The sequence below is a fragment of the Neoarius graeffei genome, chromosome 9, assembly GCF_027579695.1.
Source record: "Neoarius graeffei isolate fNeoGra1 chromosome 9, fNeoGra1.pri, whole genome shotgun sequence".
Classification (NCBI taxonomy): domain Eukaryota; kingdom Metazoa; phylum Chordata; class Actinopteri; order Siluriformes; family Ariidae; genus Neoarius; species Neoarius graeffei.
The window spans coordinates 8,353,838-8,373,363 of NC_083577.1; the positions used below are offsets into that span (position 1 = coordinate 8,353,838).

Below are 19,526 nucleotides of genomic sequence, written 5' to 3' on the forward strand. Positions count from 1 at the left end.
TCCAGCAGCACGAGAATGAATAAAGAGAGAAAGACAGGGACGGGCTGCGAGGAACACATGTACACCTGGACATTTATGCAGTTATCCGGTTAGCCAATCACGTTGCAGCATGCATCAAATCATACATAGACAGGTCAAGCCCTTCAGGTACAGTTCTGTGTGTGTTGATAAGAGAGGTCAGAGGAAAATGGACAGATTGGTTTGAGATTTTTTGCCAGGAAGGATATCGTAACTCATGTAATCACTCTTTACAACCGTGGTGAGCAGAAAAGCATTTCAGCATACACAAAACATCAAATCTTCAGGTGGATAAGCTACAACAGTAGAAAACCACATTGCGTTCCTCTCCTATCAGCCAAGAACAAGAATCTGTGGCTATCATGGTTGAAAAATCACCTGGTGTTCTTTTCCAGTCTTCAACAGTCCAGAGCCTGTATCCATTAGGGCCTCAGATTCTCGTTCTTGACTATAAATTTAAACATTACCGTACGTTACGTACGTACGTAAGATCGCGGATACAAGCGGCTGAAATGAGTTTCCTTCGCAGGGTGGCTGGGCGCTCCCTTAGAGATAGGGTGAGGAGCACAGTCACTTGGGAGGAGCTCGTTGTAGAGCCGCTGCTCCTCCATATCGAGAGGAATCAGCTGAGGTGGCTCGGGTATCTCTTTCGGATGCCTCCTGGACGCCTCCCTGGGGAGGTGTTCCAGGCATGTCCCCCCGGGAGGAGGCCCCGGGGAAGACCCAGGACACGCTGGAGGGACTATGTCTCTCGGCTGGCCTGGGAACGCCTCGGTGTTCTTCCCGAGGAGCTGGCCGAGGTGTCTGGGGAAAGGGAAGTTTGGGCTTCCATGCTTAGACTGCTGCCTCCGCGACCCGGTCCCGGATAAAGCGGAAGAAGACGAGACGAGACGAGACGAGACGTACGTACTGCCTACATAAAATAGAATTTGGGTGCTCCATAAAATTGCGTGGTCATTTTTAAATATTTTATGTCCAGTTTACGGTTTAACCTCATGTGGATTGTTAACCTGAGTGAAAATTGTGCATTTTTGTTCCCAGGCTCCTGAGTGGTGTGACGCGATCATGCCATGGATATCCGTGTCCGAGAATCCAAGAGCCCTTGTCATGAATGATTGGATCTGTTCTTTGAGAATTCTGACTTTTACATATTTAATTAGTTAATTAGCTCATCCAGCCGACAGGTGATGAGTTTATGCCATCATGTGTTGTCCCTCTTCCGTCCATCCATCTGCTGTCGTCCACATTTCACGAAAATCGCTTCTTCTCTCTCAGTTCTTCACTGATTTTTATTCTTTTTGGCAGGAAGGCAGGTCTGCCTGGTGTGCATATAGATAACTTCTACCCAAATTTGCATAACTGTAATTAATAATGAAGATATGGAGTCATTAATCAATCCCTAACGAGCAGTTTCCACACAAATCGCTTCTTCTCCTTCAATTCTTCACCGATTTCGATTCTTTCTGGCATGAAGGTAGGGGTACCTAGGGTGCATACAATTTCTACCCAGATTTGCTTAATTACAATTAATAATGAAGTTATGGACTAATTAAGCCTTAATGAACAGTTAAACAAAAAATCGCTTCTTCTTGGTCAATTCCTCACCGTTTTGGATTCTTTCTGCCAAATATGTCAGTATTCCTAGGTGGATATTGCTTCTATATATACCTTGTATATAGTGTATAGAGCTTGCAACACTTATTGTGCAAGGTGGCCCACTTTAGATCCTTCCTTCTGGACTAGACGGGGTCGGAGTGAGCTACGCCATCATTGACAGTCTCATTGATTTATCGAGACATTATTGATAACGATCTCAGATGTGTGGACTTTATCTGGTCTTCAATTTGGATCTCACCCAGTGACAGTAATAAAACTGAAATGATGGTGTAGTGATAGAGAATAATGCTACACTGTTGTAAAAAAAAAAAAGCTCCATGTCTCACTCTATTGTTCATTTACAGCGCAAAATTAATGCAGTTAGAACCCATATCCTGAACATCATGAAGACTGAGAGTCACAACACTGCTGAACTTCAGAGACGCGAGTGATAACCGCTGTGTGTCATGTCATTTCAGTGATTATAACCTGCTGGCTGGATAATGAAGCTTAATGACGCAGCTCCAACAGGTCGGGCTTGTACCGGTATAAGCTCTTCTCAGACAGAGAGAGAGAGAGAGAGAGAGAGAGAGAGGTCTGAGGGAGTAAGTGTCTGCGTTTAAGAATGACTCTGAGACAGCTTCCCATTTATCAGTGAGGTCTTGGAGTCCTTTATAGTTCATTGTAGAACCTGCAGTGTGTGTGTGTGTGTGTGTGTGTGTGTGTGTGTGTGTGTGTGTGTGTGTGTGTGCCCTGCCAGCCATCACAGCCTAAGTCTGTCAGTCTATTCCGTAACTGTAAGTATTACACCTCACATCTGCTCGTCCCCATGCTACTCAAAATGAAAGCACATGTAGCAAATACAGTATGGCCATGACACAAACAAATAACGAAATAAACAACCGATCACTGTAGAAATATTCGAGTACACCCTCAGCCAAAGCAAGAAGCAGCAGAATCAGATCAAATGACACTGTGTAAGTGATCAAACGAATCAAATCAATCAAATTTGTTCAATCAAACATCTTGCACGAACTGCATCAAATGATTTGGAGCAGACAAACAAACAAACAAACAAACAAACAAACAAACTGGCTGTTACCAAAATATTCGAGTTTCACCTTGTCCAAAAGACACCCCAGATCAAATGAATCAGATCAAATGACACGAAATAAACGATTGAACGAATCGGTTTCGTTCAATCAGATCAAACAGCACATATGATCAAAGAATCAACTTAAATGACTCAGATCAAAAGACACCAAATAAATGATCAGAGGAATCAATTCAATTCAATCAATCAAATGACTCATATGGCCAGATGATTTGGATCAAATAATTTGCATCAAACAAACAAACAAACAAACAAACAAACAAACAAACAAACAAACAAACAAGAGGCAGAATCAGATTAAAAAGAATCCGTTTCAGTTGAATTCAATTCGATCAATCAAATGACTCAAATGATCATATGATCTGAATCAAATGAGCAAACAAGACAAAGACTGCCACCGAAATATTACACTACAACCGGGTGAAATGAATCAGAACAAATCACATCAAATAAATGAATCAATTCAATCAAATGAATCAGATCACAGAATCAAATGAATGACATCAATGAATGTAGAAGACTCATATCAACCGAATCAAATAAAGTGAAGCAGATTGAGCAAATCATATTAAAAGTGAGTAGGTTCATCAAATTTGGGTCCAGTTTTCTGAAAGCACTGCTACATCACGACTACAGTGATAATCTGTGCGTGCTGAGAGATCATTAGCAAATACATGAAATGTGGTTAACTAGTGTCAATGCTAATGGGATGATGACATTAAGTACATTAAAAACATAATAAATTAATAATTTATTTTCAGCCTATAATTTGGACCACTGGATCATTTATCATTCTCTTCTCATCTCATCTCATTATCTCTAGCCACTTTATCCTTCTACAGGGTCGCAGGCAAGCTGGAGCCTATCCCAGCTGACTACGGGCGAAAGGCGGGGTACACCCTGGACAAGTCGCCAGGTCATCACAGGGCTGACACATAGACACAGACAACCATTCACACTCACATTCACACCTACGGTCAATTTAGAGTCACCAGTTAACCTAACCTGCATGTCTTTGGACTGTGGGGGAAACCGGAGCACCCGGAGGAAACCCACGCGGACACGGGGAGAACATGCAAACTCCGCACAGAAAGGCCCTCGCCGGCCACAGGGCTCGAACCCAGACCTTCTTGCTGTGAGGCGACAGCGCTAACCACTACACTACCGTGACGCCCATTTATCATTCTAGTATTGAAAATAGTGGAAAATGAGAATGTACTTTTCTTTTTCTCAAGATCTTCAGAAGTTTCAGATGATGCAGCTTCACGTGACTATTTGGAAGATTCCAAATATTTCACAGGTGTGAATGTGTTCAGGGAACGAACATGCACATTTTTCCAAAGCACGATATATTAACTGGATCCACATGATAATCACAGTTACTACAATCTCTCAAGTATTTTTCTGATTTACAGTGAGCTTGAGTGACAATGCTGTTTATCTTAACGTTCAAAAATGTTTAGCTGAAAATTTTGATGGATAAAGTTTTATTCTTATATAGTTTTTTTTGGAAATGTAACAGCTTTCAGGGTGCAAATCACCAGACCGCTCTAATGCACACGGAAAATCGTGAAATTATTGAATTTTTTCACCTGTTTTCTCTCTCTCACATACAGCTTCTCAATCTTCCCAGAGTCCCTCAGTATTGTGATCATCATCATCATCACACTCGGATGCTGTGAATAATGTGAAGCTTATCTCTGAAATCCCAACTCGCTCCATTAAGTAAGCAGCAATCAGCGAACACTGACTACCAGTTCAATCAGTAATGATGTTTGCAGTGCAGGGATTGCAAACAAACAACAGCTATTACTGTAATTATCCTGCACCTGCAAGAAGTGTTTATTTTTTGTTTTTTTAATTACTGACAGGCAATTCTTATGTCCTGAAACCTGAAATCCTGATTGATTATTGACAGATCAACCTGTCTGAATCCTCTTTTTACACTATACTAATCACGGTGATCATTAGTACAACCCCAGTTCCAAAACAGTTGGGACGCTGTGTAAAATGTAAACAAAAACAGCATGTGATGATTTACAAATCATGGAAACCCTACGACACCCTATAGTGGGTATAAACAGAGCATCACAGAGAGGCGGAGCCTCCCAGAAGTAGCAAGATGAACTGTGAGCTACTGCTCACTTACGTATCCTCCCGTCCTCGCTTATATCAGAATGCAAGCAATCGAAGGAATAGGAGACGTATTATGAATGTTGACTTCAACAAATAATTAACCCCGAAACAAGTAAGTAAAGAGCAGTGTCTCTCCCCAGGGATTTCAAATAGTATCCTGGCAAACTGTCATTTTGAAATAGCATTTTGCTTCTTGAAATAGTGTCAAAATCCACCCTATATGTTTCGTAAATACATTAAGTCAGTAAACAGGACGTCGATGTGCGACAGACCTGAAAATGGTATACACGGTATAGAACCCCAAGCTGAAGCTCGGTACCAAATATCAAGCAGTTGTGATTTGTAGTTGCTGAGAAAAATGTAATGGAAATTTTGTAAATCCATGCTATATGTTTCGTAAATACATTAAGTCAGTAAACAGGACGTCGATGTGCGACAGACCTGAAAATGGTACATACGGTATAGAACCCCAAGCTGAAGCTTGGTGCCAAATATCAAGCAGTTGTGATTTGTAGTTGCTGAGAAAAATGTAATGAAAATTTTGTAAATCCATGCTATATGTTTCGTAAATACATTAAGTCAGTAAACAGGACGTCGATGTGCGACAGACCTGAAAATGGTACACATGGTTTAGAACCCCAAGCTGAAGCTTGGTGCCAAATATCAAGCAGTTGTGATTTGTAGTTGCTGAGAAAAATGTAATGAAAATTTTGTAAATCCATGCTATATGTTTCGTAAATACATTAAGTCAGTAAACAGGACGTCGATGTGCGACAGACCTGAAAATGGTACACACAGTTTAGAACCCCAAGCTGAAGCTTGGTGCCAAATATCAAGCAGTTGTGATTTGTAGTTGCTGAGAAAAATGTAATGAAAATTTTGTAAATCCATGCTATATGTTTCGTAAATACATTAAGTCAGTAAACAGGACGTCGATGTGCGACAGACCTGAAAATGGTACACACGGTATAGAACCCCAAGCTGAAGCTTGGTACCAAATATCAAGCAGTTGTGATTTGTAGTTGCTGAGAAAAATTTTACAAACATTTTGTAAAGCCACCGTATATGTTTCGTAAATAAATTAATTCGGTAAACAGGAATTTGATGTGTGACAGACCTGAAAACGGTTTACATGGTACAGAACCCCAAGCTGAAGTTTGATACCAAGTACCAAGTGGTTTTGATTTGTGGTTTCTGAGAAAAAGGGTGTTTTGGATGGACAGAGATACAGACGGACGGACAGAGGTAAACCAGTATACCCCCACTCCTTCGGAGCGGGTGTATAAAGATGGGGTGGGGTTCACTGCTCTGTGAAAGACTGCGTGCAGAAATAGTGCAATAATTTCAGCTGGGGTAGGCTCCAGCTTGCCTGCAACCCTGTAGAACAGGATAAAGCGGCTAGAGATAATGAGATGAGACAATGAGAAATAAGATTCCAGGTCTTAAGATCTTAATCTTAACTGTTACACCTTGCAGCTTCTCATCTCATTATCTCTAGCCGCTTTATCCTGTTCTACAGGGTCGCAGCCAAGCTGGAGCCTATCCCAGCTGACTATGGGCGAAAGGCGGAGTACACCCTGGACAAGTCGCCAGGTCATCACAGGGCTGACACATAGACACAGACAACCATTCACACTCACATTCACACCTACGCTCAATTTAGAGTTACCAGTTAACCTAACCTGCATGTCTTTGGACTGTGGGGGAAACCGGAGCACCCGGAGGAAACCCACGCGGACACGGGGAGAACATGCAAACTCCACACAGAAAGGCCCTCGCCGGCCACGGGGCTCGAACCCGGACCTTCTTGCTGTGAGGCGACAGCGCTAACCACTACACCACCATGCCGCCTTCGCTTCAGCATGATGTATGAAAATTAAAGCACAGCAAATGCATCCAAATGTGGCAAACAAACAAACAATGAAACAATCAACTCAGCCAAAGCTGAAATCAACAGAATCAGAACAAATGACACAAAAATAAATGATTGAATGAAATATTCAATTAGCTCAATCTCATTTGATCATATGATTCGGATCAAATTATTTGAATCAAACAAACAAGTAACAGAATCAGATAAAAGAATCAGATCAATTTACACCAAATAAATGACTAAATGAATCGACTCAATTCAATTAGATCAATCAGACGACTCATATGATCATATAATTTGGATCGATTTTGAATGGATTTTAATCAAACATGCAAACACAACGCACGAGCGGCAGAATCAGATTAAAAGAATCAGATCAAATGACACAAAATAAATGACTGAATGAATCAACTCGATTCAGTTAGATCAATTAAATGACATATGATCTGGATCAAATGATTTGAATCAAACAAACAAACAAACACACAAGTGGCTGAATCAGATTAAAATAATCAGACTGAATGACACCAAATAAATGACTGAATGAATCAACTTGATTCAATTAGATCAATCAAATGACTCATATGATTTGGATCACATGAGTTGAATCAAACATATGAACACATGAGCAGCAGAATCAGATAAAAAGAATCAGATTGGATGACACCAAATAAATAACTGAACAAATCAACTTGATTCAATTAGATAAATTAAATGATTCCTATTATTTGTATCAAATGGTTTGAATCAAACAAACAAACACACAATTGGCAGAATCAGGTAAAAAGAATCCCACACTAACTCAATGATCAAATTAATCATCTCGATTCAATCCAATCAGTCAAACAGCTCATATGATCATTTAATTTGGATCAAATGGTTTGAATCAAACACGTGAACTCATAAGCAGCAGAATCAGATAAAAAGAATCAGATTGAATGACACCGAATAAATGAGTAAATTAATCAACTCGATTCATTTGGATCAACCAAATGATTCATATGATCTGGATCAAATGTCTCAGAGCAGACAAACAAACAAAGAAATGTAAAACTGGAGAGTAGCTCTGATATAAATTCTGAATTATGCTTTGCTTATGAAGCCTGGACAGGTTGATGGTTCTCAGAGACGTTCCTGTGTGTCCTTCTCTGAGACGAGCCGTCCTCCTGATGGGTTATTAATGGAACGATCAGGCATAGGTTTAATTTTAATGAGCTGATTATTCAGCAAATTATCTGGTAGGATGGGTAAGGAATGCTGGCTATCTGTCCTCACACCTGTCTCCCTCTCTATTTTTTTATCCCTGATGCTCCGTACTGAAGAGTCTCTCTGAATGAATGAAGTCTCGCCTGCCCAGTTGGCACTGAATAAACCACTCAGGCACTTAAACACACACTTGCGAAAGTGTGCACTACTTCGATGTTTAATGAAAGGTTATTATTTCTCAGAACTCATCAGAGTTTGACAATGTGCCGACAGATTTTACAAATTAACCAGTATAATTAGAGGAATGTGAACATACTGCACATGGTGTTATAGTGCAAATTAAATCAATGGCTGTATTTAGAATAAACAGCAATTACAGATTGGTGCTCTTTCTACCACTGAGGAACTGTGAGATCATTGATTAGATCAGAATCAGGAACTCAACAGCACTGTGGTACAGGCAAGTAATAACTACCTGCAAATAATACAGTATAATTAAGTAAACAAGATTATTAATGCAATATGAACGGCTCAGCTGGAGTTTTGCTCCTCCAGCTTGAGCGTCACGTCTCGGCCAGCTGTCTGAACACTGTATGTTGATAATGTTTCCCAGATCAAACCCACGCCTTGTTTCATCCATGAGTCACTTATGGCTTTGGAAGACTTTCTTTATGTTTGGCCTCCCACACATTTCCTGTTTATTTCTAGCCCAATCCAAACCATCCATCCATCTATTATCCATAACCACTTATCCTCTGCAGGGTCATGGGAAAGCCGGAGCCTATCCCAGCTGACTATGGGCGAGAGGCGGGGTACACCCTGGACAAGTTGCCAAATCACCAATCTGAACCTTAATAAACTAAACTTGAGATTCATATTTAGTGGCATTTAGTTTTTAAATCTTTTTCACATCGAGTTTGTCACGTCATTTGCTTACCTAGGGTCAGAAGCTGCCAACAATGGCAACCTCCTCACTGAGATCAATAGGCGACGTGGACTGCCAGTAGGCAGTAGTCCACGGGTCTACAACGCTGCGGTTTTGCCTGTGCTGCTCTACAGCGCCAAGACCTGGCTTCTCAGTAAGACCTTGGCCACCCATGTTCTCAGCTTCCAGACCCGTGCCCTCAGGACTATTGAGGGGATGTGTTTGTACAACCGTGTCTCCAATGAGGAGCTCTGCCAGAGGACTAACCAACCAAATATCCTCTGCACCATTGCACAGCGCTGTGTTTGTTGGCTCCGACACATCCTGCGTTGCACAGCTGACTGCTCCACAAGAACCATTTGATCCACCAGCGGTGGGATGGAGATGCCCTCGCAGCCAACCATGCACCCATTGGAACGAGGTTGGTTGTCAAGACCTCCAGCAGATTCATTTGAGGCTAGAGGACATCCGGGCACTCAGCCAAGACCGTGAGAGATGGCAGGGTCTGGTGGCACTGATGGGCTCAACGCCATGCTAGCATGAGGTTTAGGAGGAGGAGGAGGATTTTTTTTCCTTCGTTTCAGTGAGTGCTACTTCAGTTCAGACTGAACTCAGGTCAAATAAATTCCCATCTAGAGGAAAAACACAAATCGTACAGAAAAGGAAAAAAGAAATCAAACTGAGAAGCTTTTAAATTATTTAAACAAGAAAACGTTCTTGGCTTTAAAAAAAAAAAAGAAAGAAAATAACCAACCAACCAACCAACCAACTGCACCAGTATGGACGCTTTCATCACCAACAAGTCGAGCCTTTCTTGTTGCTAATTTGTAGGGCAGAAATGCCCTTAAAATGGACTTCACACAGGAACATAGTTATTAAAGAAAATCTATTTTAGACATCTGACCTTGCAGTGACCTTGACCCAGAATGAAATGTCCCAGTGTGGTTATAGGAAATATAACCGCTAGTGAAACACTGCTCAACCAATCAAATTAGTGGAATGTACTGTTCAATAATGTAATATAAGTCCTACAAACATCCAACCTCTCACTCTTAACCTCCTAAGGCCCAAGCTGTTTTTTTACATGCATTTTTTATTTCTCTTTGCTATTTGGGCTTATTAGAACCTGATTAGAATAAAAACTAAGCATCATCTTTTGATAAGATGTACTTTTAGAGAAAAAGTATGTCCACATATGTGGATTCTTGTTCCGAATTTCTAAAAAGTGCTGTCCACGCATGTGACCGCTAAGCCCTAGGAGGTTAACATAACATGCTAACAAGACTCTCAGACAGACACACGGAAACATAAAGCCTCCACCAGCGAGTGGCAGAGACATAAAACGTTTACTCATACACTCAGCTTACGAAATGCTGTTATGTCTGGTGATAAACAAGATATGTTCAACTTTTATTGATGATTAACCATCTCTGCTTATGGCCATACCACTCTGACAATACCTGAGCTAATCTGATCTCAGAAGTGAAGCAGAGTTGGGCCTGGTTAGTACTTGGATGGGAGACTGCCTGGGAATACCAGGTGCTGTAAGCTAGACTGCAAGTTGGCCTAGTGGTTAGTGTGTCCACCTCTCGACCAGGAGATTGTGAGTTCTACTTGTGGTTGGGTCATATCAAAGACCCTCATAAAAAATGGTACCTACTGCCATCTGGCAAAGCATGCTACAATACAGATGTGAGTAGGGAAGTCAAACTCTCATGGTTACCAGAGGACTAGGCCCCACTGTAACCCTAGGTGTATAGGCAAGAGGCCGAGGGCTATAGATATGGAGATTGGCGCCGCACCCGTGCTCTCTTAAAGAGTTGGCCCCTCAGTAAGACCTTGGCCACCTGTATTCTCAGCTTGTCAGTCAGTACTGAGACAGGAGACTGCCTGGGAAGACCAGATCCTGGTGTGGAAGGGACTTTGACTTAACCATCTCAATAACCCTTTAGGAACCTGTTTAAAAGCGTACATCGCTAAAAAGAAAGAAAAATTCACACTTAACTTCACCCTTGTTCTACAGCAAGCTGTTTCATCAAGCCTTTCATCACAGAAGTGTAACATCATCATCATTTCTTCCTATGTGGCACATGATTGGCCTTGGGGCATGCCACTGGAAAACAATGTTCTAATAGACACTCGAGGTTCTTTTTTATTCATCGTCTTGTGCACCTGCTGCTGATCTTCTCCCTTCCACTTTTCTCCATGTTTTCTTGAAAACATTATTTCTCTTCATATATACACAGTGAAATACAATTTTGAAATTAAAATGACCAAAAAAAGATCCAGGTGGCACGGTGGTGTAGTGGTTAGCACTGTCGCCTCACAGCAAGAAGGTTCGGGTTCGAGCCCCGGGGCCGGCGAGGGCCTTTCTGTGCGGAGTTTGCATGTTCTCCCCGTGTCCGCATGGGTTTCCTCCGGGTGCTCCGGTTTCCCCCACAGTCCAAAGACATGCAGGTTAGGTTAACTGGTGACTCTAAATTGACCGTAGGTGTGAATGTGAGTGTGAATGGTTGTCTGTGTCTATGTGTCAGCCCTGTGATGACCTGGCGACTTGTCCAGGGTGTACCCCGCCTTTCGCCCGTAGTCAGCTGGGATAGGCTCCAGCTTGGCTGCGACCCTGTAGAACAGGATAAAGCGGCTAGAGATAATGAGATGAGATGAAAAAAGATCCAAAAAGAACCCTTTAACCTTTACTAAAGCTTGATCATTATAAGATGAGAGAGGTTACTTTATATCTTATTGCCGTAAACCTGTTAGCTCACCCAGCTGCAAGGCCAGGTTCACCAGGGTGCACCACGAGGAGGTGGAGTTTTGCTTGAGGATGAGAGGCAATTAGTCTTACCAGGGCTTATCAATGCCTAATAATCCTCACCGTATAAATCCGTCAATTATGCTTCAACACCCCTTGCACCCCAAAGTAGTTCAAGGAAGGACAATTGGTGAACCAGCTAAAACAGAAAGGTGTCAGCATGAACTTTAGCAGTTTGTATGACAGTAGCTCTTCTGTGGGATTGGACCATATGGGCTAGCCTTCATGCCCCATGTGAATCAATGAGCCTTCGACACCCATGACCCTGTCGCCGGTTCACCGGTTGTCCTTTGAATACTTAGACCACTTTTGGTAGGTACTAACCACTGCAGACCAGGAACACCCCACAAGATGTGCCATTTTGGAGATGCTCAGACTCAGTCATCTCACCATCACAATTTGGCAATCAGTGTGATTCAGTGGTTTTAATGTTATGGCTGATCGGTGTATATTTTGATCGGTGTATAACCTCAGAGTCGATGTGAGGTCAGGACCCCTGCTGTCTACGCTGATGAAAAAAATACAGGAGATACCCAGCTGATCTTTGGGGAATCTGTAGGAGATGTGATAAGTGAGACAATTCTGAATCGATATTTCATGTTCACATTATGCCAGTGGAGTTAAAGTCAAAATAAAACATTGTAGTAAAACGATGTGTTACTTGAATGAAAATACGACATTATACACTTTATTTGTGTTTTAATCACTGATCCAAGCAATTAAGGATTAACGAGTGTCCAGATCCAAGCAGTGCCAGCGAATGAGTCCAACAACACTGTTCCAAATGTAATGTAATATTGAACGAGTCGAAGATAAGTAGCTGAATGCAGACTACAAAAAAAGCCAGCCAGCCAACATTATTATTATTATTATTATTATTATACATACACATTCCTTTTGGGTATTCAACACATCATTCTCTTTTAAAATTCTCTCAAAATCTTCCGTATTTAATGAAGCAAACCTGGCAGCCATGTTTGTTTACAAATTGTCCCAGTCACTCATTAGTACGGACGTTTTACTTGTCCGACATGTGACGTCATGTTATCTTGACAACCATGCAATATCGTAAACCATATTCAACGCTGATTCTCCATTGGGTAGAGTGACGTACGGTAATACACGTAGGATAAGCGATATGCGAACAATATTGCATGCTATCGAACCAAATGAATGAAACCCACTAGAAGGGAATAGAAGATATGTTTTTTATTCCATCGAAAAAGTGTCCTGTATGTGTAATAATTTAGTATATTGCACGATTGAGAAGGAAAGACCGCATTTCCTGTAACTCTCGGCTCAGCTGTGGCGTCTGTGCTGTGATGATGTTGATCCAACTTTGCAAAGTGATGCAATCTGGTTCCGTGACAAAGTTTCTGTTTCTCATAAATTTATTATTTTTACTCGGAATTTCTGAAAAATTTCTCACAAATTTATTAACTTTTTCTCTCAGAATATTACCCCCCGATGTCTGTATTTATTTATTTTTAATCTGTGTGGACACACGTGGTAAATACATTTTTCTTGTGCACATGGACGACAGTCAAATTTAGTACTTGTTTTATGCACACTTTTATAAATCAGACCCCTGGGGATGTTTTGTCGGTTTATTAAACTGTGGCAGGTTTTCATGCAAAGAGAAGTTCTGCGATAAAGCTCTCAGAGAACCCGGACTCTTACCTTGGCGATCTGCACACACCAGTTGAGCAGCAGCTGGGAGCCGATGTTGTCCTTGTGCTCGTGTACGTAGTCCAGCAGGCAGCCGTGGGGCATTAACTGGGTCACCAACTGGATGGTGGGACTCAAACACACCCCGAGAAGACGCACCAGGTGAGGATGCTCCATGCTGGCCATGATCAGTGCCTCCTGGAGGTGAGAGGAAAAATAAATCCTGATTTACGCTGAGTTCACACTGCGTTTTCACTCCCATGCTATTGGATTAGACTGAACTTTTGATCTGAGGCATAGAATAAACCACTTCAGGTTGTGCTGATGAAGTGAAAGAGCCCAACACATTTACATGGAAATGATAGGAGTCGATATACTGTAAAGACGTTGTTCTGAAGACCATACAGTATAATACAGTTTAAAATTGCTTCCTGTCTGCAAAAAATGCAATCACATTCCCACTGCATGAGACGGAGGGAGTCAGAGACACACAGGTACGGCCGCTCAGGTGGAATTGAATTCATTCTTTTGCATCCATGAATCTTTCATTTAAAACAGCGCAAATTAAACCGCTGGTGCCTTTAAAGTACAATAACTGAACACATCTGGGAGGAAATGATCTCAATGACATTATCGTTATTCTGTTTTATGTCTCTCACGTGTGAGGTTATTGAATACCTCAAGCAAAACAACAGAAACTAATGAGGACAAAAATATATATAAAAATGAAAAGGTAAAAATATTGTTGTTGTTGTTGTTGTTGTTGTTTCATCTTTTTCACATTTCAGAATTCAAGGAAAGCACCATGAACTAACAACAACAAGAAATTATGAAGATATGTCTCTTTATACATCTGATATTATGTACTAAAAAAGAAAAGACAAACAGTATGTCTGAAATAAAGTCATTCCAATTATGTTGTTAGTTTAGCGTTTAATTTATTTGAGCTAATTGAGATGATGATTATTATTACTGTTGTTGTTACATTATTTAGCATGCAAACTCCAATATTGATAGTATTTTATGAGTTAGCCGTAGGTGCTAAAGAAGGCAACTGGACTTGCTTGAAATCCTTGAAAACGTTTCACCTCTCATCCAAAAGGCTTCTTCAGGCTTCTAACTAGTGCGGAGTTCCAGGTATTTATCCTCTAGTGGACCAAAAGCAACCCTAAGGAGAGTCACTGAGGTCACATGCATCGTTGACCCTCTCAGTCATCCTGTAGGTGTTTGGGTCACTGGAGGCCAGGTGTGAACAGTGTTAGCATCCTAGAGGGCCATTAGGGTGACCACACCCGGCCTCCAGTGACCCTAACATCTACAGGATGACTGAGAGGGTCAACGATGCATGTGACCTCAATGACTCTCCTTAGGCCAAGTTTACATTAGACCGTATCTGTCTCGTTTTCTTCGCGGATGCACTGTCCGTTTACATTAAAACGCCTGGAAACGCCGGGAAACGGGAATCCGCCAGGGTCCACGTATTCAATCCAGATCGTGTCTGGTCCGGTGCTGTGTAAACATTGAGAATACGTGGATACGCTGTGCTGAGCTCTAGCTGGCGTCGTCATTGGACAACGTCACTGTGACATCCACCTTCCTGATTCACTGGCGTTGGTCATGTGACGCGACTGCTGAAAAACGGCGCGGACTTCCGCCTTGTATCACCTTTCATTAAAGAGTATAAAAGTATGAAAATACTGCAAATACTGATGCAAATACTGCCCATTGTGTAGTTATGATTGTCTTTAGGCTTGCCATCCTTCCACTTGCAAGTGGTAAGTGACGCGCATGCCCGATATGCACTAGGATCACACACACAGCGGCTCAGTCCCGAATCACTGCTCGTGCACTTCACTCGCGCGCTCTGTGAGCTGCGCAGGGCCGGAGTGCGCACCCTCCAGAGGGCACTCGCTGTTCAGGGCGGAGTGATTTGGAGCGCAGGATGCCTGCGGAGCCGAGCGTATCCGTGTATTGGCGTTGCTGTGTGCACGCTAATCGTTTTAAAAACGTTAATCTGATGATCCGCTGATACGGTCTAATGTAAACCCCACCTTAGGGTTGCTTTTGGTCCACTAGATGATAAATCCTTGACTTGCAAGTGACGTCAAAGCAAAATAGAAACCCGGATGTCAGGAGGTGGGTATACAAATGCGGGGTCAAGCAACATTCCATGCAAAACAGTCACACGTGAGCAACTCTCTTTGTTTTTTCACTGCTTTAAGCGTTCTTTTAGTTCTGCCATATCTTTGTGCTGTATATGGCTGTGGTCACAACGGTACTCGTGACCGTGGCACGTTCCAATTTTTTAGAATTCCGTCCGTGATTCGAAAAGAGGTTGAGGAAACTCTGAGGCTTAGTACGGAGAGGAGACAACCACGGCTGAACAACATCGGCAGGGCTGATCTAACAGAGGCTAAAACCAAAACAGCTTGCGCTTGCATTTTATCTCAGACGAGATTCAAAAGCTTTCTCGATAATATCACAGAAGAATTTTATTTCCTGTTGCTAGAATTTTACTATAAAATGAGCGTTCTCTTGTCGTGGTTCACTCGTCGTTGTTATAATTGTAACAAGTGTATTACCATTTCGCTTCTAGAAGCGCCAGCAAAATTATACGATAGAAACAATCCAGACTGGGCACCCACTCAGAAAATGGGATATGTTTCGTCCAAGGTCGGACCTGATTCTTCAGCAGCCAAACCAGATAGAACACGATATCTGGGTACTCGATGGCCGGTAGAAGCGTCTTAACTTCATAAAAGTCTGACTTTTTTCAATAATATGAGTCAAAACCCGCACGTGTATCTTCTCTTTGTATCGAATCTTCGCTCGATCGTTCAAATCGTGGTAATACTGAGAAAATTCAGCATTGTTTACAGACACGCTTTCAGCGACTGCCATCCCAGCTGCTTTGTACAGTGGGGCAAAAAAGTATTTAGTCAGCCACCAATTGTGCAAGTTCTCCCACTTAAAATGATGAGAGAGGCCTGTAATTTTCATCATAGGTACACTTCAACTATGAGAGACAGAATGGGGGGAAAGAATCCAGGAAATCACATTGTAGAATTTTTAATGAATTAATTGGTAAATTCCTCGGTAAAATAAGTATTTGGTCACCTACAAACAAGCAAGATTTCTGGCTCTCACAGACCTGTAACTTCTTCTTTAAGAGGCTCCTCTGTCCTCCACTCGTTACCTGTATTACCTGTTTGAACTCGTTATCAGTATAAAAGACACCTGTCCACAACCTCAAACAGTCACACTCCAAACTCCACTATGGCCAAGACCAAAGAGCTGTCAAAGGACACCAGAAACAAAATTGTAGACCTGCACCAGGCTGGGAAGACTGAATCTGCAATAGGTAAGCAGCTTGGTGTGAAGAAATCAACTGTGGGAGCAATTATTAGAAAATGGAAGACATACAAGACCACTGATAATCTCCCTCGATCTGGGGCTCCACGCAAGATCTCACCCCGTGGGGTCAAAATGATCACAAGAACAGTGAGCAAAAATCCCAGAACCACACGGGGGGACCTAGTGAATGACCTGAAGAGAGCTGGGACCAAAGTAACAAAGGCTACCATCAGTAACACACTATGTCGCCAGGGACTCAAACCCTGCAGTGCCAGACATGTCCCCCTGCTTAAGCCAGTACATGTCCAGGCCCATCTGAAGTTTGCGAGAGAGTATTTGGATGATCCAGAAGAGGACTGGGAGAATGTCATATGGTCAGATGAAACCAAAATAGAACTTTTTGGTAAAAACTCAACTTGTCGTGTTTGGAGGAGAAAGAATGCCGAGTTGCATCCAAAGAACACCATACCTACTGTGAAGCATGGGGGTGGAAACATCATGCTTTGGGGCTGTTTTTCTGCAAAGGGACCAGGACGATTGATCCATGTAAAGGAAAGAATGAATGGGGCCATATATCATGAGATTTTGAGTGAAAACTTCCTTCCATCAGCAAGATCATTGAAGATGAAACGTGGCTGGGTCTTTCAGCATGACAATGATCCCAAACACACCGCCCGGGCAACGAAGGAGTGGCTTCGTAAGAAGCATTTCAAGGTCCTGGAGTGGCCTAGCCAGTCTCCAGATCTCAATCCCATAGAAAATCTTTGGAGGGAGTTGAAAGTCTGTGTTGCCCAGCAACAGCCCCAAAACATCACTGCTCTAGAGGAGATCTGCATGGAGGAATGGGCCAAAATACCAGTGACAGTGTGTGAAAACCTTGTGAAGACTTACAGAAAACGTTTGACCTCTGTCATTGCCAACGAAGGGTATATAACAAAGTATTGAGATGAACTTTTGTTATTGACCAAATACTTATTTTCCACCATAGTTTGCAAATAAATTCTTTAAAAATCAGACAATGTGATTTTCTGGATTTTTTTTCTCATTTTGTCTCTCATAGTTGAGATATACCTATGATGAAAATTACAGGCCTCTCTCATCTTTTTAAGTGGGAGAACTTGCACAATTGGTGACTGACTAAATACTTTTTTGCCCCACTGTATATCCACCATCATGGCGGATGCTCATGACGTAGCACATTTTGATCACGTGGTTGCAAATCATCTATACCTGGAACTCCGCACTAGTCAGACAGAACTGAAGAAGCCTTTTGGATGAGATTTGAGATGTCTTCAATGAGTTCAAGCAAGTCCAGTTGCCTTCATTGGCACCTATGGTTTACGATGACCTGGATGACTGAGCACCTTCACAGACATATTTTATGAGTTAATACCTATATAGGAACTTCCCTCTGGGATTAATAAAACTATCTATCTATCTATCTATCTATCTATCTATCTATCTATCTATCTATCTATCTATCTATCTATCTATCTATCTATCTATCTATCTATCTATCTATCTATCTATCTATCTATCTATCTATCTTGTTTTGGTGGAAACCCAACATCATGAGTGAAACATGGCTGTGGTAGCATCATGATTGGTTACACCACAGCAAGTTTAGGGTTGCACACCAATGGGAGTGAATAGTAATGCAGTCACAACATCCATCCATCCACCAACCCATTAATCCATCTGACCATTATCTCCATGCACCCATCTATCTATCTATCTATCTATCTATCTATCTATCTATCTATCTATCTATCTATCTATCTATCTATCTATCTATCTATCTATCTATCTATCTGACCATTATATCCATGCCCCATCCCCATCCATCTATGCACCCATCCGTCAATCCATCCATCTGACCATTACATCTATCTATCTATCTATCTATCTATCTATCTATCTATCTATCTATCTATCTATCTATCTATCTATCTATCTATCTGAAAAAAGCATGAGTTAATACATGTTGAATGTCTTCTGCAGCCATGATGCTTTCTAAAGCCAAGTCAGGTGACACGCAACATCAGAAGAGAGCGAACTTTCACAGATGCTAATGTCCGAGTGTGTGGGTATACACAAATTAAAGCTTTATTGAACACACACACACACACACACACACACACACACACACACACACACACCACTGTCGATACACTGTACAGAATCTCAGACTTGACTGTAGTGTAATGAGTACTCAAAGTGCAGTTATTCCTGAGTACCTGATGGTGTGTGTGTGTGTGTGTGTGTGTGTTGGTCTCTTCACGGTGAACCTGAGCGTGCAACTGCTTTTTGATTGCAGTTTAAACAGAGGAGCCATGAGAGCTCTCCATTTCACACACAGAATAACTGAGGCAGAGGGAGAGAGAGAGAGAGAACAAAAGATACAAAAGGATAAACAAAAGATAGAAAGAGAGATAGATAGAGACAGATACACACAAACAGAGAGACAGACAAAGAGAAAGACAGACACAGAGAAAGATCACAAAAGAGAGAGAGAGAAACAGAGAGACAGACAGACAGAGATACAGAAACAGACAGAGAAACAGAGAGAAAGAGACAGATAGAGAGACAGCAAAAGAGAAACAGATACAGACAGACAGACAGAAAGAAAAAGACAGACAGAGAGAGGAAGACAGCAAAAGAGAAAGAAAGACAGGGAGAGAGAGAGATAGCAACAGAACAAAAGATACACAGGGAGAAACAAAAGAGACAGAGACAGACAAAAAGAAAGACAGAGAGAGAGAAAGAACAAAAATACAGAGGGATAAACAAAAGAGACAGACAGAAAAAAGACAGAGAGAGACAG

General features: G+C 41.8%; 1 protein-coding gene and 1 non-coding gene across 4 annotated transcripts in view; one reads left to right on the forward strand and one right to left on the reverse strand.

Annotated features, from left to right (window-relative positions):
* LOC132891447 (receptor tyrosine-protein kinase erbB-4-like) overlaps positions 1 to 19,526 on the reverse strand; it is a 962,854-nt gene that overhangs the window by 114,141 nt on the left and 829,187 nt on the right. For all 3 annotated transcript variants that reach the window (XR_009655323.1, XR_009655322.1, XM_060928997.1), the window contains exon 20: positions 13,361 to 13,546. Coding sequence is in view for 1 of the 3 variants with exons in the window: in XM_060928997.1 (XP_060784980.1) it covers positions 13,361 to 13,546 (186 nt within the window). In the remaining 2 variants the exon portion in view is untranslated. The remainder of the gene's footprint in view (positions 1 to 13,360; positions 13,547 to 19,526) is intronic.
* On the forward strand, positions 10,301 to 10,419 carry LOC132892220 (5S ribosomal RNA). Its single transcript, XR_009655406.1, has one exon. It is a non-coding gene; the product is annotated as a 5S ribosomal RNA (ribosomal RNA).